Source organism: Camarhynchus parvulus, chromosome 3 (assembly GCF_901933205.1).
Source record: "Camarhynchus parvulus chromosome 3, STF_HiC, whole genome shotgun sequence".
NCBI lineage: Eukaryota > Metazoa > Chordata > Aves > Passeriformes > Thraupidae > Camarhynchus > Camarhynchus parvulus.
The window spans coordinates 107482112-107505920 of record NC_044573.1 but is presented as its reverse complement, the minus strand read 5'-3'; the positions used below and the strand labels follow the sequence as shown (position 1 = coordinate 107505920).

The 23809-nt window shown below is 43.1% G+C and overlaps 1 protein-coding gene across 8 annotated transcripts in view; it reads left to right on the top strand.

Annotated features, from left to right (window-relative positions):
* The window catches only part of RUNX2 (RUNX family transcription factor 2), a 215802-nt gene that overhangs the window by 109552 nt on the left and 82441 nt on the right, over positions 1-23809 (top strand). For 5 of the 8 annotated variants that reach the window (XM_030944314.1, XM_030944315.1, XM_030944313.1 and 2 more), the window contains 2 exons: positions 3204-3377; positions 12146-12307. In XM_030944314.1, the coding sequence (XP_030800174.1) occupies positions 3204-3377; positions 12146-12307 (336 nt within the window). The remainder of the gene's footprint in view (positions 1-3203; positions 3378-12145; positions 12308-23809) is intronic. The other 3 variants (XM_030944316.1, XM_030944321.1, XM_030944320.1) reach the window with 2 other exon arrangements.

The window sequence follows — 23809 nt, the reverse complement described above, 5'->3', positions numbered from 1 at the left end:
TGTCACAACATGACTCCGTGTTACAACCCTAAATTTTAAATGTCCAGAAGGGGAAGGCAAGTCTGCCTTTGGCCCCTTGCTGGTTTCTGGGGACTTGCAGTTCCATTGATGCCTGGGGTCTTCCAGATGTGCATAGAGCTCTCTCTTCCCTACTTTTTTTTTTTTGTTTTGTTTTGGGTGGGTGCGGGGGAAGTAGCAACACCCAAACCCATACGTCTATAGATCATTTCAATTCAACCAGATGTGGAAATCTTTTTTCTTCTTCCTGTATGCCCCTTCTTTTTTTTCCTCTCTTTTTTTCTTTTTTCCCCCCCCGCCTATCCTAAAGTGCTCTGTTAGCCAGAGCTCTGCTATAATACACATAATTAAGTATAAACTCTCTTCTAACAAAGCTATGTATGACCAAACAGAATGTGATGAAAACAAGGCTGAGGGTTATCTGGCACAGGTTAGTGCAGGAGTTATGGTGACCCGTGTAGTAAGTTATTTATTGAGTTACCTGAGGACAGTTGAAATAGATTATGCACCAGTTTGTTAGTGGTTCTTTAGTTAAAAGGTCACTACATGAACATTGCGCAGGGTTTTTTCTACAGAAATTCTAAATAAAATTCACATTGGGAGTGAATTCATTCCCAGCTAAAATCAACTCCTGTGTGTGAGACTGGAGATGGGCTTATGACATTTGCCTTATTTTGAGACCTCTTGAATTTCACAATCCCAGAATGGTTTAGGTTGAAAGGGGACTTAAAGATCATCGTGCTCCAAACTCCTGCCATGGGCAGGGACACCTTCCACTATCCCAGGTTGTTCAATTTGCCAAAGGATGATCAGGAATGAGCAAAAGAGAAAAATGGAGGGGAATGAGACGTCTGTAGAAAACATAGTGGAAAATGTGACTAGCAAAGGGAAAAGCAAATGCATAAAAATTGTGGGGGAAAAGAAGAGGGCGAAATCCCAAGAGAACATTGACTGCATGTGTATGCAAAACTAATTTCTTCAGATTTGGCAGCACCCAACTTGTACAAATCTTAGTTTAAATGGATTGAGAATATAATGCTGAAGACTAGCGTTTGGATGTGACTCTGTTAATTAACCTGCTATTATGGAGTTTTTACAAGCCCAAAAATCATTCCCTATTTAAAATGAGTGAAACTTTCTCAAGAGACGAATAGGCACCCATGGCAGCTCTAACATGGAGCAGCACTTTCTCCCTAAGGAGAAGGCTCCCGCCTACCCCGTGCTTTTAGACTGAGTCATTACGGGGGAGAAAACCCAGACTTCAAAGTACCAAATTATGGGTCAACTAATTAATTTTTTTAAATTGCTAGAGAAGCTTCTCCAAAGTTAAATCCCATCAAGTTTCCCCTCATCTCCCAGCCTGAATCCTTGTCTGTCTAGAGCTGTGATTTCTCTGAATCCAGTCTGGGCTTATTTAGTTTGGATATTGCATTGCCTGTGTGTCCTGTTGGCACTGTGGTACCAATTAGATGGTGGGAACCCATGTACTCAGTACTGTGGTGAGAATTACTATTAAGAAGCATTTTCTTTAGCAGTGGTAGCCTGATAGTTCAATCTCAAGATTCAGTGGCCTCATTTCTTCTTCTAAAATAAATTAAACAGTTTTGGAGTTGGTTCTATGGCCCAAAGACTGACACGGGACAATCTTCCCATTTCTGCAGAGCTGAACTCTTGTAGACCCCAGACAGATGGCTGTATTCATACTGCTGAGGGACAACACGGATTATCTCAAGCCACTGGTGATTATTTGGAAGTGTTTAAGCCCAAACCATACCAGAGACCCTTCCTATTGTTAAAAGCATTCAAATATCCCCCCCAATTATTGCTTGTGCCAGGGCCCCAGCACTGCTTATAGGGATGGAGGCAGATGTGGTTCTGGGTTGAAATCAAGGAGTCTGGGCCCCCCTTTCAGCTCTGCCAGAGGCTTTTTGCATGACCTTGATCTGTAACTTAGGGTAGGCTTCATTCCATTTAACGTTGACTAATGGCGAGGGTGCCTAATTAAACCAGTCATGTGTGCTCCCTCTCTGATCAGAAAAGGAAGAGAAAGCAAATTCAGGAGGTGAATCATGCTGTTTTAAGGCGAGTGTCAGAGACAAATGAGATGAATTGCCCTCTGGAAGTAGCTATTTCTTTCCATTAACCGAAGAGGAAGTCTACATTAGAAGAGTTTAGACTAGATGCCTGATTTATGAATGGCTAAAGTTAAGTAAAATTAGTCCTGTCCTTAATCTCTATGCATGCCTTTTTCTCCCTGTGCTGAATGATAGAAATAACACCTTCTGCACCTCACATTCAAAGCCACCATTGGACAAAGGAGCATCCTTTGGAAAGAAATTAAACCTAGGAGCAAATATACAACCATTAGAGAAGCAAAGCCCTTGCTCTTGAAACATCTCAATGACAACATAAGCAGGACCACTGGGGGCATCCCAGTGCTTTTGCCATTTTCCCCCTTCAAATTTTGTCATCAAAACACCCCTAAATGAGTGTTCCAAATATATCCAGGGGCAGTTGACCTGTTTTGGGTGAGTGCAGTAGGGGCACTGAGGAAGGCTGACCATGCCAGGGTGTGTAGGGCCTAGTCCTGGCCAGCAGGTTTGGAGGTTTTCCTTGGATACTGCTCTTCTCAACTGACAGGGACTAATTGATTTTTGGAAAATCTCCCAGAGGAATGAAAGCTAATGACTAACTATAACAGAGTTAAAGAAAAAAAAATAAGGGGAGAAGAAAAGGTTGAATTTTCTTAGCAAAAATCCACAACATCTAAACCAGGCATGGAGTAATTGTCCCAGTTGATAAGTTGTAGGTACATATGAGGCTTTCTTTTGGAAGGGAAAGTTTGCCTGTTTAACTACCTTGTGTAGTTAAAGGAGAAAAAATTAAAAAAAAAAAGACAAAAAAGACCTTGTGTGGGTGTCCTGATAAGTTCTTATTTTGATCCAAATTGTAATATGTCACGTGTATGGGCACAGCTGTGCTTGATAAGGCTTTCACCAGCACAACCATGTCCAAAACACAACCCCCTCACAAAGTTTCTCTGTTATTGGGGGTAGCTGAGATACCTGTAAATCCATTAAATCTAGTAACAGGTCCTTAGAGACCATTTTGGGGTTATTTTGGGGGTGTGTTAAATTACTAAATCTTGTTATTAACGCTTTTATTTTATGATTTGCTGTTTCCAGGGCACAGACAGAAGCTTGATGACTCTAAACCTAGTTTGTTCTCTGAGCGCCTCAGTGATTTAGGGCGCATTCCTCATCCCAGTATGAGAGTAGGGGTCCCGACCCAGAGCCCACGGCCCTCTCTGAACTCTGCACCAAGTCCTTTTAATCCACAAGGACAGAGTCAGATTACAGGTAAGAGACAGAACCATAGGTTTGACTTGCACAGGCATTGGTAGTAATTGCTTATGGATATTTGTGTCTCAGCTGCAGTCAAAGAGGCTGTTACAGAGTGGGGGATATTCTCTAAGCAAAGCTAGGTGGGAAGTGGATTTTTCTATAGTGCTTGAAGCTGAAAATGTAATTTTTTTTAATATATTTTTGCCATAAATCTAAAATAGTCAATCCAGGTCATTTGAGTAGGGATATGGTGAAATTCTAACTGCCACGTTGCTCTGCCTTCTCCGTGTTGCAATAGTACCTTTAGTGTACAATAGAATGAACATTTTTATTCAGCCTTGTTATTTTGCAGTCGTGTTGAGGGAAGCAGCCAGCACTTAATGGTCTTTTTATCAGAATAATAATACAATCTTCTCACATGGTGGTTTCCTTCCACCACCAGTGCTGACCACGGTTACAATAAATGAACTGGGTTATGGAGTAATCTCCAAAGGTTACTCGTGAGGGTTGTATGCAACATTTATGATTGCATGCTGAGAGACAGATTTCATTGTGCTGAGAGAAATCATAAAGCACCCACCATGTGTCACAGATTAAAGGCTGAAATAAGATGTTTAACTGCAGCTATGCCAGAAGTTTGCAGCAAAACTGTGAAGCCTACAAAATAAACCAGTGCTGTTTTTTCTAAAGTCAGAGCTGGTTAATTTTTTCAAAAGAGATTCAAAACAACTTCTATCTAACTTTGGGCATTTCCAGATTCTAAATTTGTTCTGACATATTTGTGTCTATCCGGGATGTAAAGAGGTGTTACCCCTGACCAATTGCTAGAATTGTTGGAGAACTTCACCTAGATGCAAGTCTGTCAACAGAACTCTTGGCTCAATTCCCTAGACTGATTTAATACTCGCTTCTGCTGCGACAGTTGTATCCACAGCAGAGTCCTTTGCCAGCATTTTACACCAGCATTCCTTTCCTGGTAAAGCACTCCTAGTATAGACATAGTCTTTGAGTCAACCTAGGAAGATTTCTAGTTTCATGTTTCAAGTGGTTTTGACATGATACCAGCTGAAACTCAGTGGTTTTAACAAAGTGTTGTGGCTTTCTTCTTCTCTCTTTTCCTTCTTTTTTTAAGTTCAACCGGTTTATTAATTTGCAGTAAGAAAGAGAAGTGAGTTAATTTGAACCCAAAGCACTCAAGGAATTGCAACAAAAAAATCGTTCCCATGAGCTGTGGCAAAGTTCTCCCAGATCTAGAAGTCTAACTTTAACTAGTGTAAAATGTTTATAATATATTAAACATGTTGATTATACCCATTACATGGTACCTGCTGCCCCCCAGCTTCCCAGAGCAGGTTTCTTTGGCTAGGCTTCATGATTTGTTCATTGGACATGTGAAGTCAGGGCTCTTGTGCATATCATTTTCTGGGTAAGAACTGCTGAACTAAAACACAATATTTTTTTTCTAACCAAGTCTTCTGTCTGGCAGTGTTTGTAGACAGTTCCCAAGAAAGCAGGGGGGAAATCCAGGCCATAAGCAGTTTTCTTTCCTTCTTCCTTGTGCCTCCATAGTTTACCTATTGTGCAACACTATATCTAGGAACGAAAGAGGCTGAAATTCTTCCTGACCCCATCTGGTGATCAGCTTATGCCCTGAAGCACAAGAACTGAGATCCCCTTGTAATTTTCTTCCTAACTAAGTGTAACCTCATATGCTGCTCCCCTTCACATAAATGCCTCCTGTAGAAAATGTTCTGCTGGCTTTGATTAATAGACTACTTCTCTGCCTCGTTATGAGGCAGCAGCAGCAGCAGCAGCATTTACAGATCTGGGAGATGAAAGCTTTAGATGAGCTTTCAATAAGCCTGACTGGAAGCAAAGTTGTGTGGCATTCCCTGCCTTCTCTGCAAATTTAAGGCAGCACCAGCTGAGACTTCATCAAGAGAGGGAAGATGCAATGCTGGTAGAGCGGAGGGAAGTGAGCTGAGGGACGCAGGCTGGATTTCCCATCTCTGGTGGATTATGTTCTTTTGTTGTTGGATAAATTCAAGGTTATGGGATACATTATAATCCCAAATTGCTCTGATTTCCCCCATAGTGGTGAGGACTCTCTAGAGAATAAGTGGTCTGATACAGTATTTCTGATGTTGTTTCCCACCCTCAGAAAGTCCAACAGCCAACTTGCTGGTGGTCATCCCATTCAATTGGGTGATTGGTGTGAGCATGTTACATGGGTGCAAGCTCTTGGAATTGCACTGGCTTTCCACCAGGCTTTTGGGTGCTCTTTGGGACCTTGATTGTAATCTGTAAAGCTCAGCGTGCTCTGATGTTCCACCAAAGTGCTGGGATGCTTTTTTTGCAGACAGTCCCTATTCTAGGATCTTTCTTGTGGGATGGACTCTTTGCTACACAAACCATGCCAAGGAGAGGTAAAGGTGATGCCATGGACGAGGCACCCTTTGGTCGGGTGTTGAGTGGGAAATTGGTGAACATCTCCCTGCTTGGTGCAGTGGTAGGGAGTGAGGTGCTTGGGCCGTCCTTCAACACCAGTTTCCTTGTTGTACTGGAATACTTAGAATGCCACTGGCTTCTTAACATAAGCACTGCCTTGGGTGTGTGTTAAAAGGGGAATAGACCCTTCTGTCTGAAAACCAGGATTTTAAAATTACCTTCATTGGAATTAATCCAGCATTCCTTTTGAAATACCACGGTTTCATTATCTCTTTACCTAGTTATTATTTAGGGAAAATAATAAATTTCTAATAACTGGAACAGTAAATACTGATTTCCTACAAGAAAATCCATATTATTGCTAGTAAGCACATTTTGCTTCATTCCACTTGAGGCCTTGCATAGCTATTGCATGATTAAACAGACATATTATTTAAAGTCTGGCTGACCCACACCTGAGTCTGAAAGAACTCAGCACTTTAGGGTTCACTCTTATATTTCTTTTCTCTGTCTGGGCTGTGTTTATTTTCCTGGAGTATCAGAGTACAGGTTGTACAAATCACAGCACAGTCCTTAACCTACCACAGGACTGGGCTGTGGCAGGACAAGCACAGAGTTGCCCTTATTCAACATGGCATTTTAACTAGGATTCAGCAAAAGCTACATCGAAGGGTGATTAAAAAACAAATGGTCCAATAAGCAGCTGCCTTTGCTGAGGCACTGCAGATCCAATTTGAACCCTGCTTGCTGCCCATAAATCAGGAATCCTGTCCATTCACATTTGTTCACTGGTATATTTGCTTTTTTTATTTTTTTCCCCTTTCCCTAACGGGCTCATGCAACTTGTTCACGTATCTGATTACATTCCTGTTCAGACACTGAGCTGTTGCATCAGTGTTCCAGTATGAGATGAGGAAAGCTTGTTTTTTTTTTTTAAGATGCAACTGGTGAGGATTAGCTTCTGTAGGCCAGGAAAAGCCACAGGTGTAATGGCAGGAATGTGGTCAGTGTGAGGACCCCATCGGCCGGGCTGTGGGGACAGCAAAGTGGGAGTTAAGTGAGGTTTCATGCTCCATCACCACTGTGGCACTGGCTGATCTATAGGCAACCTCTGACTTTCATCACTGAAATAACAGCCCTCAAAGGCAAGTCCTGTGAAACCTTCACTTTCTTCCCTTTTCCTTTTCCCCTTCTCCATGCACGTCACGGATGTTATGCTTCCATTTCTCATCATTTTTTAAGCAGATTTAAAGTCTTCAGAGCTGGCTTAGCAGGATGGTAGCGAGGGGATACATCTTCACTGACAGACAGGGACTGATTTCAGGGACAGTGCAAACTGAATCTGCAGCCTGCAGATTTTGTGCAAATTGATTGCATCCTCTGGCTGACTGACATTGTGAACCTCCATTTCATAAAGCTTGCCCCCCTCCTATTATTCTTTTGACTTTTATTTCCCTCTACCCCCTTTTAAAACTTAGCTGCCCACTGGCATGATTCATTGAGTTTATCTTTTTTTTTTTTTTTTAATGAAAAATGTGACTCTTGGAGGGTTGGGAAGAGAAATGTATTTACAGGTTCTTCAGGCCAAAATCTGGTCTCAATTACTTTTCTGTACATTGGGGTGTACCTCCACTGGATTTGACTTTGTGGATTGAAATGGGCAATCCAGATGAAGCCCTGGACTTTTAAAGATGCCTAAAAAAAGAGTTAGAGAAGGGAAGAAGGTTGTGTTTTGCTGTTGTTGTTTTGCTGAGGGGGGTGGTGTTACAACAATAGTTGGGTTACTCATGCAGAAAGTCATCTTGGCTTTGTTAAGATCAGAAGTGAGGATATTTGCTCTAAGTGTTTACCAAAGATAGCTCCAGACAGCTTGTTTTTTACTATTGGCACTAGCACTAATCCAACCAGCAGCAGCCAGAGCTGGAGCTGATGGCTGGGTTTAAATGAGAGTATGATGCATGTGATGTCTGGGTATTAGAGACAATACACCAAGCAGCTGCCAATCTTTGATCATGCTCTGGTCATGTAACTCATCTTGGAAAAGGGGGAATTGGCTTTTTTTCCTCTAGAAAACTAGTGTGCTTCACAGTCCAATGCCAAAGTGAAAAAAGTTGTTTTTCAGGGATATTTGCAGGTTTTTGCTTCTCTCCATTGACACTTCAGAATATGGAAGATTCATGGGTCCATGTCAGGGGGTTTGGAACTAGATGATCTTTAAGGTTCCTTCCAACCCAAACTGTTCTATGATCCTATGATGATTTCTGTTGGAAGAAGAGAAGTTATGATACTGGAAAGCCATTGTCACTGGTGGGAGAATGGGTCACTAGATGGGCTTTTTCTTTCTTTCCTTTATAATTTTAGTTTTGTGTGGTGCATCTCCTCTTGGACTAACTTTTAAAGACCCTTATTGTCCATTAAGCATCAATATCTACTATCCATTTAATGCAGTCAGTCAGAGACAACAAAGGTCAAGAACCCTGCATATGTCCCATGACTATAAATGTGACAGCAAAACCTAGACACAAAATAATATGCAATACTCAGTATTTCCTGCTTTGTTCAGGTTCACCTGGAAGCGCAAACAGGATGGAGCTGTTTGCACATTAGTTTAGGCCTCGCCCCACTGATTTGTTTCAGCTGAACTGCGCCCAGGCTGTCTTAGCATACCCAGAATATGCCCTGCTGTGAAGGAATACGCTGAGAGCTGCACTTCCCCTCACACCCACGCAGGCATAACAGAAATGTTTACAAAAGGAGGACTGCTCTTAGTAATCACTCCAAAGTTTTCAAGGGTAAATGCCAGCTCAGAGTGGCCTTCTGACTCCTTCACTGTTGTTGAATGCTCTGTTAGCTCTTCCCCATGGCTGCCATATGGAAATGAGGGTGGCTTTCTCCTGGACAGTTAATTTTATTTTTATATTAAGTATCTTTCCTTTTTTGGAGGGATTCCTTTACGGAGGAATCCATATGCACTCAGAGCTTTGAGGTTTCTCATCTGTTCTGGGCTTTTTTGTGATGGGAAGATGTGCCATGGCTGCAGAGCATGTGGTGCTTTGGGTGATGGTGCAAAGTCCCTGGCTAGCAGGGATCCTTGGACACGTGGGAGCCCACCAGCCAGAGACAGTAGGGAAGCTGGCCTGTGGTGTAGGAGGCCAAGGAAAACCTCTCACAAATCACCTCACAGCTTCTTCCCCAGTAGTATGTGCTAAATAGTCATCCTACCCCTTCTGGGCCAGAGCAAGGAGGTGAACCTCTTAAGGGCCTCGTGTTTGCCTCAGAAGCACCTGTGTGGGTCTGCCCTGGAAGTGCTGCTGTGGCAGCTGGCATATCCCTGTGCTGCCCCCAGCACCCTCCTTCCCCCAGGAGGTTTGATGGTGTATGGGACCAGAAGAGATGGTCTGGTGAACCACAGTGCCCAAAGCCAGTGCTCCAGCACCAGTGCAAGGACCATCTCCATGTGAACCAGAGGGTGCCACATGAGCTGTGCACCCACCTTCAGGGACTGTCTGGGGAAGCTTTGGGCTCTGCCTCGTGGCATTTTTCACTGTGAATTGGGCAATGCTGCTGAGCAGTGATGTTTGCCCTGTGGGCTCACAGGTCACCTTTGAATTGGCCGGGCGACAGTGTTTCACCACTCTCTTCTCTCACGTCCGTGCAAACCTTGACCACCATCAGGCAGCAAGGGCTGGCTTTAGGGCATTTGCTCTGGGATCTGGTGAAACTTGTATTTTCACTTTCTGGTTTCCTAACGGGTCACAGATACCTTGAACCAGTCATCCCCAGGGCAATATTTCCCACTCTGCCTCAACCATGACCTCAGCCATGCCTTGGTGTGGAGGAATCACAGTAACCCTCTGGCCTGAGGTACTGTGACCTCCTCCTCAGTCACTGAGCTCTGATGAGTCATCTAATGTTCAATTTGGCTAAAGATTTTCCTCTTCATTATTTCCTCTTCCCTGGGAAGATTTGAGGTAGATGTTGAAAGAATATGTGGTATATTTTTGGGGTCAAGTAATGGTCCACCCAGCCCTATATCCTGCTTCTGACAGTGCAGTATGAGATACTGTTTTGAAATACCACATGAGCCTTTGAAAGACCACTTTTTGCTATTTGTTATTCTTGTGCCCACACAGACGTTCACAGTTGCTAGATTAAGGGTATAAAGTATAAAACCAAGTCTAGCATGGGTGTTCAAAGTGATGAGAGTGCCAGAGATGTTCAAGAAGTTCTTGTGCCATGAGGATTACACTATCAGGAGTGGCATGAGCCTCCAGAAAGGTGCTTCTTTTTCTGAGCTTTCCACCATCTTAGACCAAAATGATGTAAAAACATCCTCTACTATGACTTTTTTTCCAGCCTTTACCTGCTGTGTTATTTCCTTCTAGCATTGAAGCTGACCTAAACCCAAAACTTTAGGGGCCCTGTTTTCAATTCAGAAGCAGAGGTTGAAAAGGTCTTGGAGTTTGAAGGATCTTGGATTTGAGATTATGCTCCTAACACACCATTAATTTTAAGATTGTTTTTCCAGCAAGCCTAGGCTTTCTGTTCTCATTCAAAGATCATTTACCATTGACTGTATGGTGAATTATCATAGTGGAATGAGGCAGAGAAATATGTCAATATCAGATGTAACAATGAGCAGTCAGTCAGATTTGAACCTGTGCCAATCTATACAACCCTGGCCTTGAAATTGTTAAAACAAAGAAGTTCATTACATTTAATGATCAAGTGTCCTTCGGATTTCTGAGAAGTTTATGTTAACCATTTAAATTACTCAGTTCTAATATAAATGGCAAACTCCAGGAAAATCCTCTTAAAATTAAATTGGAAGGTGGTTTTTTTACATATATATATATATATATATATATATAGTTATTTTGCTTCAAGGAAGTATCTGCTTTCCAGACATTTCTTCAAACAAATCATGTCTGAAGAGAAATAATAAACAAGAAGTAGCTGAAGCTACAAGGTTTTGCTGTGTGGAAGAGCAGGGAAAGGAGTTTAAAAAAGAAAAAAAAGTTGAATTTCCTGAAAAAGAGCCTTTGCTTATGCCATGTGGCTGTCACATTGCTGTCTGCAAAGGAAGACTTTAGCACAGTGTTCTGATAGAGCAAGTTCTCCAAATCAAGTATACTTGATGTGCTTCCTTGAAAATAGTGGGCAGGGTTTGAGGGGATGTGCTAAAGTTTCTGTGAGCTAGCCTATAGATAGTTTTCTATTTATTATGCAGTGCCCCAAACAAACTTTGGGGTTGAAAGTGCTTTGGTTCTGTCAATGTAAGGAAATAAAAAGCATAATTTATGAGGTATTCAGTGGTATCTTTATCATCAGATATTAACTGAAAGTGAATGGTTTATGAATCCAAACATCAGTGAGTAAAACTAGATCTCTTTCTACCAGTGCTTCAGCAAAAATTGATGTGTTTATCATAAAGATAATTTCCTCCGTAGTGAGCTGTTGCAAATATATCAGCCAGTATCATTAGCTTCCAATAGTTATCCCAAACCATTTGGTTTCATATTTTGTAATTGAGGGTACTGTAAGTAATTGGGCCAGCACCCAAATGTGACATTTTTTTGATGGATGCTGTGAGATTAATGGCATTTTTCAGCTTGGCTAGTATTTTCAGCACTGAAAACACTATTGTGTCATGTTTGAACTGGGTAACAGCTTGACAGGTGTGCCAAGTGCTGACTGTAGAGTCTGCCCACCTCTGAAGGAAACAGCCTTAGGTTGTGCCAGGGGAGATTTAGATTGGATCTTATGAAAATTTTCTTCACTCAGAGGTTGCTCAGGCTTTGGAACAGGCTGCCCAGGAAAGTAGTGGGTCACCATCCCTGGAAGTGTTTAAAAAACTAGTAGCTGTGATGCTTAGGGACATGGTTTAGCAGTGGACCTGGCAGTGCTGGACTCATTGGTCTTAGAGGTCTTTTCCAACTGTAATGACTCCATGATTCCATGAAGTCCACTTCCTAAGATCAGATCTGGGGCCCATTCTTGTTGTCTGCTTCTGTTTCTGATTCCTGGAGGATTGGCAACTCTTAGTATAATATGTTGGAAGAAAGACACCAGGAATTTGCATCCCAGCTTCTAGACCTCTGGTCTGTTCATTTCCCACAGAAATTGTTCTGGGGAGGGAAAAGCACAGACCAAGACTTGAAAGGGCAAGTGTTGAGGAGCAAGTTGTGTTCCATTACATTCTCACTCTTCGTAGTACTGATGTGTGTATGTTCAGTAATCCCACATCTTTCAATTAGGCTGTTGATACCCTAATATTTTTCTTCCTTTAAAAAAAAATATTCTCTTTTTTTTGTTTGTTTTTATTTTCCCCCTAGACCCCAGGCAGGCGCAGTCATCCCCGCCATGGTCCTATGACCAGTCTTACCCATCCTACTTGAGCCAGATGACTTCACCGTCCATTCACTCCACAACTCCCCTGTCCTCCACTCGAGGCACGGGACTTCCAGCCATTACCGATGTGCCCAGACGCCTCTCAGGTAAAGACTCTGTTTTGCCTAAAACAATTATGCAGAGAGGAACAGGACTGGCAGCGGCTGAGTCCGTGGCCTCAGACAAACCTTGGCAAGGAGAGCAAACCTCAGCACTGGTACCAGGGTTCCTGCATGGCAGGCAGGATTCAAAATCTTTTTTTTTCCAATGTGGAAGAGCTGCTATGTTGCTCTGAGCATGTCTCTCTCTAATAGCTTTAGGTCCATTTCAGATTAGATTATTTTTAAATTGTGAACCTGATTCTTTGAACAAATTATCCCTCTTTTTTTTTTTTTATTTCCCCTACAAAACTTGCATGTAATTAGGTACTGGCACAGGTTTCCCAGAAAAGCTGTAGCTGCCCCATCCCTGGAAGTGTACAAGGCCAGGTTGGATGGGGCTTGGAGCAAATTGGTCTAGTAGAAGGTGTCCCTGCACATGGCAGGGGGGTTGGAACAAGGTGATCTTAAGGTCCCTTCCAACCCAAACCATTCTGTGATTCTGTGTTTTAAAGTAAATGTTATGCTCTCTATTTTTTGGTGCTTTATCTTTGTGGTATGTGTGTTTTTAGGCATCCTGACAGATAGATGCCTTTATTTCTTCAGCAGTTATGGCTGATCATTCTCCTGTATTTCAATCCGGTAGCTCAAGAAAGACTGTTTCCTTAGTTAATATGTACTTAAGAAGCCTATCAGAAACAAGCTGCGTCACTTAAAGGTAAAGATTGGCCAAATTGTGCTTTGGAATGATACAGGAGAGAGGAAACACATTTAGGAACATAGACGAGACAATAGTGAGGAACTAAGACTTTTTTTTACCAAACAAATGCACATTTATATATTGCACAATTCACCTCTAATGGTCTCAGTGATAAAACCATCTGTGTAAAGTAATCTGATTGCCCCAAAGTAAGAGAGAGCCTGTCATGGCACACAGTCACCTTGTACCTCTTGCCAAAAATGAGGAACCTTAGGGGAGGGAGGCTCAGTCTTAAAACTCCAACCTTGCAAGTGTGGAAATATTAGCAGCGTATGCCAAAAAAGCATGTGTAATGTAAAGAGAGCTTTTATGATTCATTAATGAAAACCAAAGAATCAGTCTTATTACATCTATTTTTTGCATGTTTGCAAGATATTATTATAATCTTGGATGCTGCTGCCATACACCTGTTTGATTCCCAGCCAGGTGAATTTCTTGCTGCTGTGTTTTCCCCTTCCACCAAGCTCATAGCACTGGAAATGTTGATCACTCCACTGAGCTGCATCCCTGACAAGCTGAACTGCAGCCAGCAGGCGTGGAGGATTTGATTAGCATAGACTCCTTGATTTCTTTCATCTTGGAGGAGGGAAGCTTTGTTTCTCAAACAGCCAGCTGCAAACCCCTCTGCAGCCCTAGTGCACTCTGCCTTCACAGAGATGCCAAAGATCTCCATGCGGGCCGCAGGCTGGAGGGTTTTGGAGCAGGTTCCTGTGGGCTCTCCATGCAACACCCTGACTTGAGTCAAAAAACTCGATCGGCTTGATGCTGAGGAAATGCTTTGTTTGGCCCAAAACAGGCTCCCTTTGAGTCAGAGCCTCCTGATGGTCTGTGTTGTCGAATGGGTTATTTTTGCAATCGTGCCCGCGGCAATACCTGCAGGAGAGGCTCGGCTGGGACCTGGCAGCTGCACGCCGCATGCTTGCCCTGCAGCCCTTGCTTGTCTGTGTGTATTCAGACGTGAGCGCCTGGCATGTGGGCACAGGCAGGGAGTGACTAAAAGACCTGGCTGTGTATGTTGTGTGGCCCTGGACTGAACTTTCCTGCCGTGCTCTATGGCCAGTTGTCTTAGCGCTTCTTGTCCTTCATCTTTCTAGGGCTCGAGAGATGCTCCGCAATGCCCTGACCTTTTCCCAGCATGGGAATCTTGCTTCCAGTTAGATTCAAGAGTGAAAAAGGGGACATTGATCCTCCACAAGTGCCAGAGGTTGTGTTTGCTGACAGAAATAGAAATTCAGAATAGAAATGGTCTATTCAGAATTAGAGAGGCACTCCTGGCTGAAGGACCCACTCGGATGTTCAGGATGCAAGCAGGCACATTGCAAACCTGACAGTGCCTCTCAAGGGTTTCATTTGCAGTACCACAGGGAGGGAGGGCAGCATCCAACACCTCCTATACTCAAAGAGAGAGAGAAATGCAAATTTTAAGTTGCCCCATACAGCAAGCAGTTTACCCCTCACACTCAAAGAAATGCAAATTTCCTCTCAGTTACTTAATGCATATTTAGGAAGAGAACAGGACTTTGAAGAGGGTAGAAAATTACTGCAAAGAAACACTAAAATCCTTAGAAAACTTTAGGCATTTTTTAAGCATGAGGGAGAAATTAGAGTTTTATAAGGCCTTGAATAAAAAGGTCGCTTTCCGATACAGTGGTAGAAATCTGATTATTGAGGCTGTTAAAAGTATACAAGGTCATTTTAATGAATGCCATATTTACTGCCTGTTGCTTAACATCATGAAGGAGGAAAAATGAGTAAAATGTCCCCCCTAGCCTTGGCTGTCACACCTACAGGCACAGAACTTCCTATCTGCCCTAATTTCACACAACCCACCCTTTCCAAGAGCCTCCATGGCTTCACCTGGACAACTGCTAAAGTTGTTCTCACCCAGATGTTGAAAACATTCCATCCAATAATGCAGAAGTAGCTCCTGGGTTTATTGTCAGTGGCAGCCCTCAGGAGCTACTTTTAATCATTTTTCTTTGACCAAAACCACACTGATCCTATGGCCAAAGTGGTGATGTTCTTCCCCATCTTGGGATGGATACATGAGCCAGCAGTGTGCCCAGGTGGACAAGAAAGCCGAAGGCACCTGGCCTGTATCAGCAGTGGCAGCAGGACCAGGACAGGGATTATCTCGCCCTGTGCTGGGCACTGGTGAGGTCACACCTTGAATCCTCTGCTCAGTTTTGGGACCCTCATAACAAGAAAGACATTGAGGGGCTGGAGCGTGTTCACAGAAGGGAACAGAGCTGGGGAAGGGTCTGGAGCACAGGTCTGATGAAGAGCAGCTGAGCGAGCTGGGGGTGCTCAGCCTGGGGGTAAAGGAGGCTCAGGGTGGACCTTCTTACTCTCTACAACTCCCTGACAGGAGGCTGCAGATAGGTGAGGGTCAGGCTCTGCTCCCAAGTAACAAGTGACAGGATTAGATGAAATGGCCTCACATTGCACCAGAGGAGGTTTAGATTGGATATTAGGAAAAAAATTCTTCACTGAAATGGTGGTCAGGCATTGAAACAGGCTTCCAAGGCGGTGGTGGAATCACCATCCCTGGAAATGTTCAAAAGGTACATGGATGTGGCCCTTAGGGACATGGTTTAATGTTGAACATGGTGATGCTGTGTTGGACACAATGGTGTTTTCCAGCCTTAACGATTCCATGAATTTTGGTGATGAGGTTGCCTGTGTTTCAACCCCAGATTAGGCTGAGCATCAGAAGAGGTTTGGGGCTGCAGGACAGGATGTGGTGGGGCACTGCCATACCAGTGCATGCAGTTCCTCATCCCATAGGAGAGGAGCAAAGGGCAGCAGGCTGCAACCCCGAGGAGCTCCTCAGGCAGCTGCTGCAATGCAGCTGAACTGGTTGTGTCAGTGTCTCAGAGGGTTTCTTTGCACTACTGGCAGGTTTGCATGCGTGCTGCAGGCACGTGCACTTGTGTGCCCATGGTTGCCAAACTGCAAGTGTTCATCTTCTATATCCTCCAGCTGGTGGTCAGTGCTTTGTTTGCGCCTACAACTAATCAATTATATATCCCAGGTATTTGGGCAGTATTCAACAGCATGAGCTGAAAAACAAAGCAAAAAAATGTTTTCTGGCATCACTCGTGCAACTTTTGAACCAATGATCTTTCTGGTCCAGAAGTTTCACATTCATATTAAGAACAAATAAAGAAACAAGTTCATAAGGCCATGAAATTGCCTTACCTTAATGTTCCAATCATAAAAAGAGCAGAATTCCCCATATTTTAAATGTCTGTCTGTTCAGACTTCCCCAGAAGACAGTGAAAGTTGGTGGCCCAGCAGATTAATATTCTTAATTAAATAATATTGTAGTGGAAGCCATGGGAATATAAGAAAAGGGTCATTTTAGAGAGAGTTTGCCTGAGGGATGTAGTCTTATTGCATGATTCATAGTGAATGCACTCAGTCTTTGTGTCCTATGCATAACCAAAGTGCATGTGGGATGGGGAGCATGGGTGACTATTATGTAATTAATGTATATGATTCATATAAATATACACATCATAGCCATTTTACATAACACTTTGGGGCTGATCCAGCAAGTCCTCCGCACATGGAAGGTTCAGAACAGGGAGTGCAGGTCAGGTTGTTCTTGCAGTCAAAACAGGGCTGCTCCCAGGCAGGGGAAGGAGGGATGGGTATAGAGGTCCCCAGGGCAGACATCCGTTCCTGAGACACTCACCCCCAGCTCTCTTTTGAATCAGAGGGGACAAACTGGCATTTTCAGGACTTGACTGCTCTGCAGGTGATCTGTGCTGGTCCCTGGCAGTGCCTGGGAAGAGCCTGTTTGTCTCTGAAGCGAGCCTAGGTGAGTAGCTCAAGTACAGGCACGTATGATCTGATAGTCTGCCTTTGCTGAGGTGATTTAAGAGACAGTTTAACTGTCCCATAAACATATCCATATCACAGCCTAATTACACTCTAGTCCTGATTTAACCCTACCTCACCCTGACCTCGACCTTCTCCACTGTATAAGGGTTTGAGCTGGATTTTAATTTTTTTGAGAATCGTAAGAAGGGGAAGGTGAGGAGACTTCTTCCCCTACACTTTTCCTGGACCTAGTCACCCTTCTTTCTAAACACAAGTCTCTTACTTTTGGCTTCACCATTGAGAGAGACTTGCAGGGTCAAGATCTTCAGATGCTGGAGGACCTGTCCTGCAGGTGTACCACAAACACGTTCAGTGCTGACTGTGGAAGATCCTGTCTGTTTTTGACAGGTTCCATATGACAAATGAGGAAATTAAAACTGAATCTAAATAGCAGGACAAATTACCAAACCTACCTTTCCCAGGCCTGGGCTGGACCTTTCCTAGATATTTGTCAGTTGGGGATGTGCCACCAAGCCCAGAAATTGCCATCCCACTAGCTGGATTCCCCAGAGGATGCAGGGTGGCTTTGCTGTCTTTATATTTACTGTGTTACTGAGTAGGGCATGCTAAGTTAGATGAGAGAGATCCTGGGATCAGGCCCTAAACAAAAGAAGTCTGCAGACCGATCCCTCTGAACTAAAATGGCCAGAAAGTGGTATCTTCACCAATAAATTACACAGTGGTAGGGCTGGACTGTTAAATACCAGTACTGTTAAGCTGTCAGCAAGGCTGGTGTTGAGTGGGGTTGGCCAGCATGGTCGCAAACAGGTCCCAACTGTGGTTTGGAAATGAGCAGAGCCCCGAACCTGCTCCTGTGTGCAGCTCAGAGTCAGCCACCCCATTATGGAGTCAGGATTTAACATTACATCTGTGGCCAGACCATCCTGACTAGATTTAGAGCCAGAGAATGTGCCCTGACCCTGTTTGCTAACTCGCGTATAGCCAAACTTTCCCATTAATTTGTCTCGCCCTGTAGATAAATCACCACAATGTTTTGGGCCATCCTGGACCCTCATCTGAAATTGAAATTTAAGAAACCTTCCTGTTCTCCCAGCTCACTGATGGCTGGCAAGTATAAATGCAATGCCAGCCATGCCTTAATCAGGGACAATACTGGTTTTTTAACACAATTTAATTTTCATTCTTGTTAGGCTGAAAATCATATAATAAAAAAACCACATGCAATGGAAGCAGTTCCAACTGAACCTCTGGATTTAGTATTTGTATGTCAATGAGAAAGAGGCTGACTGTGATGGGCTTTTTTTTCTTGGGGTCCTGCACTGGTTGTCATCTTGGGTTTCACACCCTGTGTGTGAATTACCTTGGATTTTGCTGGTGTTATGTACTCACATAATTTTTTTAACTAGGATTTTTCCTTTTTTGGGGGAATTTGGTCTTTGAAATAACTTTTAGAAATAAAGGTTGTTTGTCTTCTCCTAAGGAGCTCAGAAAACTTTACAGCAACTAAGTAGAAACTGTGGCCATGGAAGTGGCTGTGCTTTCATCCCTTAATTCCTGCTAACTTGATTAAACGTTGTGGGCAATAAGGAAATTTCAGGACAGGACCTTTCATAAGGGAAGGCACTAGTGCTGTCTCCAGAATACAATTCTGTTCTTCTTTATGTGCTGTGGGAAGCAGAGAAACAGTTAATGCCGTGGCTATTGCCAGCATGGCCCTGGTGTGAGCAGCCCCTGCAATGAATGAGCAGTTCACGCTTCAGCAATATTGTCTTAGGCTCTTGGCAAACCCAAGAACCCAGCTCGGTTTCTGGTGTGCTCACTATGCTGGGATGTTTTTCTTGGTGACTGTAACAATTTTCACTCTGTCTTCTTCTTCTTCTTTTTTTTTTTTTTATAATTAAATGGAAGCCGAAAGACTCAAGGTTGTCTCTGTCTCCATTTTGCCTTGCTAATGTTTAATGCTTTCCCTGCAAGGTGAAACTGAGTCAAGGCAAAGTAAAGAACCTGGGGGAGCTCAGGTCTTCAGAAACAACCCGCTCATTTTGCTGCCGTCCCTAAACTTGTAATTTGCCTTCCTTTTTCCTTTTTTTTTTTCATTATTTTTCAGTGGTTGTATTTATTTTGTTTACCGCAGGTTTTCCATTTTTAGTCTCCTGCCCACTTGGTGCCACCTGGGAATCTCAGCACCTTGGCACTCGTCTGTGGGCTTTCAGTAGCAACCTCTCCACTGGGCTGAATCTCTCATTGGAGTAATTGTCCAGAAGATGCATTGCATGATCCCTACCTCAAATTTTTCTAGCGTGGGTGGCCTCAAATTAGGCACCTATGCCCATATTTAGGTGGTAAAACAAGTGGGCTGATTTTCGAAAGTTTGAATGTTACAATGCTTGTCTTTAAGCCCTTTTCATTTACTTAAAACGGCTGTTGGGAGAGGAAATAAACAGGAAAAATGAAGGCAGAGGAAAGGAGTTTTATTCCTGAAATAAGGGATTTTAAAAAGTACTGAAAAGAAACAAGTGGAATGTTTAGAAATGGAATAAATTTGTTACTGATACAGGCAGGAAATAGCACACTCAAATATATGTGGATGTATAGATATATTTTTATCTGAGCTTTTTTTGCAATGTGTTTTATATTTAGGACACATATCAAGATTTGCATCTGTTTCTAGAACTTGCTGCTAACAGTTAGTAATGATGCCAAAACATACTTTAGTTCCAGCTTGAGACCAAATGATATTCAGGGCTTTTTTTTATTACTAATTTAGGGTCTGATATTAATTAAGGAAATTTTCCATAAGTGCCAGGCTTTTTCTGAAGAACTCATTAAAATTATATTAACTTAAACCGGAATCACAGTCTGAGCATGTTTTGTAATGATTATTCTTACTGACTCTGCTGGGTTTTGTAAACAGAATGCTAATTGTTAGGGGGGCAACCGGTTCCTCAATTCCAGACTTCCAAAGGGACAGATCCTGAGCCACTACCTAGATGTGTGTTCCCAATAAAGTCAATAAGCCTCTAACAGGAAGGCTGTGGGATCAAGCTCTTTGTTTCATCCTTCTGCAAAGGCGTTTGATGATTTCTCCCTTCCCTTTCTGGAATTGCTGTTAATTTTCTACCTAGGATGAAGCCAGCAATGGCAGCTGAGGCAGGCTCACATGTGTGCTGATGTGGAGAGGAGATGGATCTTCATGTGTGAAGCTCTCTGGTACATACAGGGTGGTCAGGTCCACTTATTTACCCCCCTCCCCTCACGGGCCCGCAAGAAAGCTGGGGAGAGGCTTCTGACAAGAGCGTGGAGTGACAGTGCAAGGGGGGAATGGCTTTAAACTGAAAGAGTTGATTTAGATCAGATGAAGAAATCATCACTGTGAGGATGGCAAAATACTGACACAGGCTGCCCAGAGAGGTGGTGGATGACCCATCTCTGGAAACATTCAAGTCCAGGCTGAATGGAACTCTGAGCAACCTGATAGTTGAAAATGCTGCTGCCCATGGCAGGAGGGTTGGACTAGGTGACCTTTAAAAGGCCCTTTCCAACCCAAATCATTCTGTGATTCTATGATGTTGCCCTTAAGTCTTCGTGGCCTTGTATCTTTATTTAACTGAATTTGGTTTGATTAATGGGCCAATATGAATTGGTTCCATAAAATGCTGGAGAATTTGGTTCTTCTCAGACTGTGACTGTGTTTGGTAGAAGGTAAGGTAAAGGAGCATCATATGCCTTTCAGGAGCTGAATGGTTTAAATGCTGCAAATTTTACACTAAAACGTACAATTCAAGAGGTAAAAACTGCTGCTGGTAGAAATAGCTGGAGCTGCCTTGATTTTCATTGAAATTTCCTCTCATTTCTGGCCACTCAGAATTTGACCACACTGAATTTGGTCAGCAAGGGAGTTTTAGATCCCAGCAGAGCTTCAAAAACACCTTTTTGAAGTGGTTTAGTAATGGCTGTTGGCCCCATTTTACTCATGACCAAATCTCTTCCTCTCTTGATGGATGTTTTAGCAGAAAAGAACCTGGTGTCCTGCCAGCTTGGCTGTCATATTTCAAAGAGCTTTGATACTGGTGATACTGGGCTGATATTGGTACAAAAGGGAAGGCAAGAGCTATGCAAGTGTCTCAGCTTTTCTGTGGTTGTACAAAAGCAAACAATGTAGGCAGTGAAGAAGACGAAGATGCTCGAGATAAAACGAGGGAGCGCACCTTCACGTGGGTCACGAAGGATGTTATTAAGGGAGAAGGAACTACTTCATATGCATAAAGGGAGTGTATTTAGGGACACTAATCTGGAAATCTCTTAATATTTGCTTTCAGACTGACTCAAAAGAGAGTGAGGGAAGGGATCAAAAGCAGGAGATGCCTTCCTGAGCTTGGGACAGTTTCCCCATGTCTGCAGGAGCAGTGTGCGGGTGGTGGAGTGGCCCCTCAGGGAGAGCCCAACCCTGTACCCACGTGGTGCCTGATGGTGCTGCTGTGTCCAAGGAGTTTTTGTGGAGTGTGAGGATTTTTAGCAATGGTGAAACTTCATCTATGAGGCATAGGGAAGAATAATTTGACATAAACCAATCTCCACAGATGTATAAATTCATTGATTATTGTACAGGGAAGACCATGTGAACGTCTGCCTTGAACCCAGGTGTAAGATTTCCCCAAATCAGCTCTCATTTGAACTTGAGAGCAACCTCTGAGAAAAAAAAAAGTCCAAACACTCAGTTGGGCTTAATTGAAAAATTTCCAGGGAAGCAAAACCCACCACAGCCTTTGGTTACAGATGCTAATTGACCTCACTTTGAAATTTGGGTTTTATTACCAGTCTGAATTTGTCTGACTTTATCTTCGACTCATTTGAACTTGCTACAACTTTGCTATAACTTTGTCTGCCAGAATGTAGCACTGATTTTGATTCCTGAAGGTCTCATGGGTTCCTGTGTTGGTGACAGGTACAGAGAGGTGGGTGGTCTCAGAGGACAGGAGGCTGTGGTGGTCTCAGGGAGGTGGCAGAAGCCACAGGGAACTGGCTGGAGCAGGACAGAACTGGTTTGACTTGCAAGGAGTCTGAAGGGGGACTGTGAAAAAATATTGGTCAATTCAGTTTGCTGTGGCTTCACTATAATCTATCAAATCATGGAAGTTCCCTTTCCTAATCAGCCAAACTCCTACTGTATCTGCTGAAAAGGTGTTATTTTTGGTTGAATTACTAGTGGCACTCCAACCTACCTCAAAAAATGAACTGGGAAAGAATTTTTCACTGACTTAGTGGGCTTCTGGAATTCCTTTAGGAATTTTTCTGCCCTTGTATTTGCCCAATTACAAAGTCCTAACAAAATGAATTTAATTTCTCAGACACTACCCTAGATGGAGATAAAGGAATAAAACAGTAGGATGTATGTCCTCACTTAGTTTTCCTGCGCTGTTTAATCTTCCATTTTAAGAAACAAAACCATAATCACGAGAGCTTTTCCTCCCAGGTTTAGTTTGCATTTCCATTGTCAAAAGCAAAGCTCAGAGCTGAGGAGCTGAGGCTGTGGCCCTGTTGCGGAGCAGACACCCAGCCAGAGCAGCCTCTTTGCTCTCCACAATCCTAATTATTCCACAGGCAAATTTGCAAATAGACAGTTGAAACTGTGTTAATCTCTTGGGATTACTTGGACCAGGCAAGTAATCCCAAGAGATGAACGCAGTTTCAACACAACTTCTTCTCATTGTGTGAAGAAGTTTAGTTCTGTCATGAGAGGTATCATCATACACTTAATGCAGGGGATTTTGTGGTGGTTTAAAGGTGCATTTGGAGGAGGAGAGGAGTCAGTGGGCTGTGTGCTCAGCCCTGTCTGGGCCATGTCATCTCCAGACTTCCCAGTTGTTGTTCCCAAAAGTCTCTCTAATCATCCATTTGATCTTTTATCCTGTGGTAGCCGTGAGTGTTAGCTGTATTAGGTTATTTTGTAATTTGGAAGTGCTGGGATAGGCAGCTAGAAGAAGCCTCTTTGGGCTTGTGTGAGAAAGAGGAGCAATAGTAAGAAAGGAGAGCATTGGCAGAGAAAACAGCCTGAAGGTTTTTAAACCAAGGATCAATTCTGAAAGCAAAATGGAAGGGTAGGGCATCTCATGGCAATCTTTCCATCTCTTAACATCACAAATCTCTGGCAGTGAGCAGTGAAAGGTGGTATGCTTGGGTTAGGAGCGATACCCACAAAGCCTCTTTCATTTAGCTGACATGAAAAGCCCCTACACAAGCTCTAGTGATGCCACATGTGTGGTTTCCACTCGTTATTTTTAATGTTTAACTGGGCTATCACTGTCTGATCCATAGGCATCACTGCTTTTTAATGCCCTTTCCTATTAAACAGGTACTGTTTAGAATTGGCAGAATATTATAAAGCCAGCAGCTAAAGGTATGTCCATCTTGGTTACGTTTATTAATTAGGCTTCACAATGGGCTTACTTGGAAAACCAGTTTGAAGCACAGGTAGAGGACCAAATCTATGAGGCACATAATTTTTATTGGATAGATGTCTGTAAAAACACAGCTTGCCATATTTAATTTTGCACTGAAATGATGTTTTGTGTTGTGTCGAAAGCTGATTGTGGGATGGAAAAATTTCCACAAACTGGAGATCAGTCCCCTTGTCAAGACATCAGTTGAGGTTTTGGCTTTAGCTGGAGCATCCAGGTTTGGCTCCTGCAAACAGTGCAGTTCAGTGATCAGAGTAATAGCTGTATTTGGGAATAGCTAATGAACCTCTGCTGGAATCACTGCTGGCTGCACAGAGTGTTTGTATTGTGATGGTGTCTGGAGGTCTCATCCCTCTTGTGCTAAGGACTCTACAGTGAAAGAGAAGGAGGAAAAAAGGGAAATCAGCCTGTCCCCTATGAATTTGCACTCTTAGGTACACTACA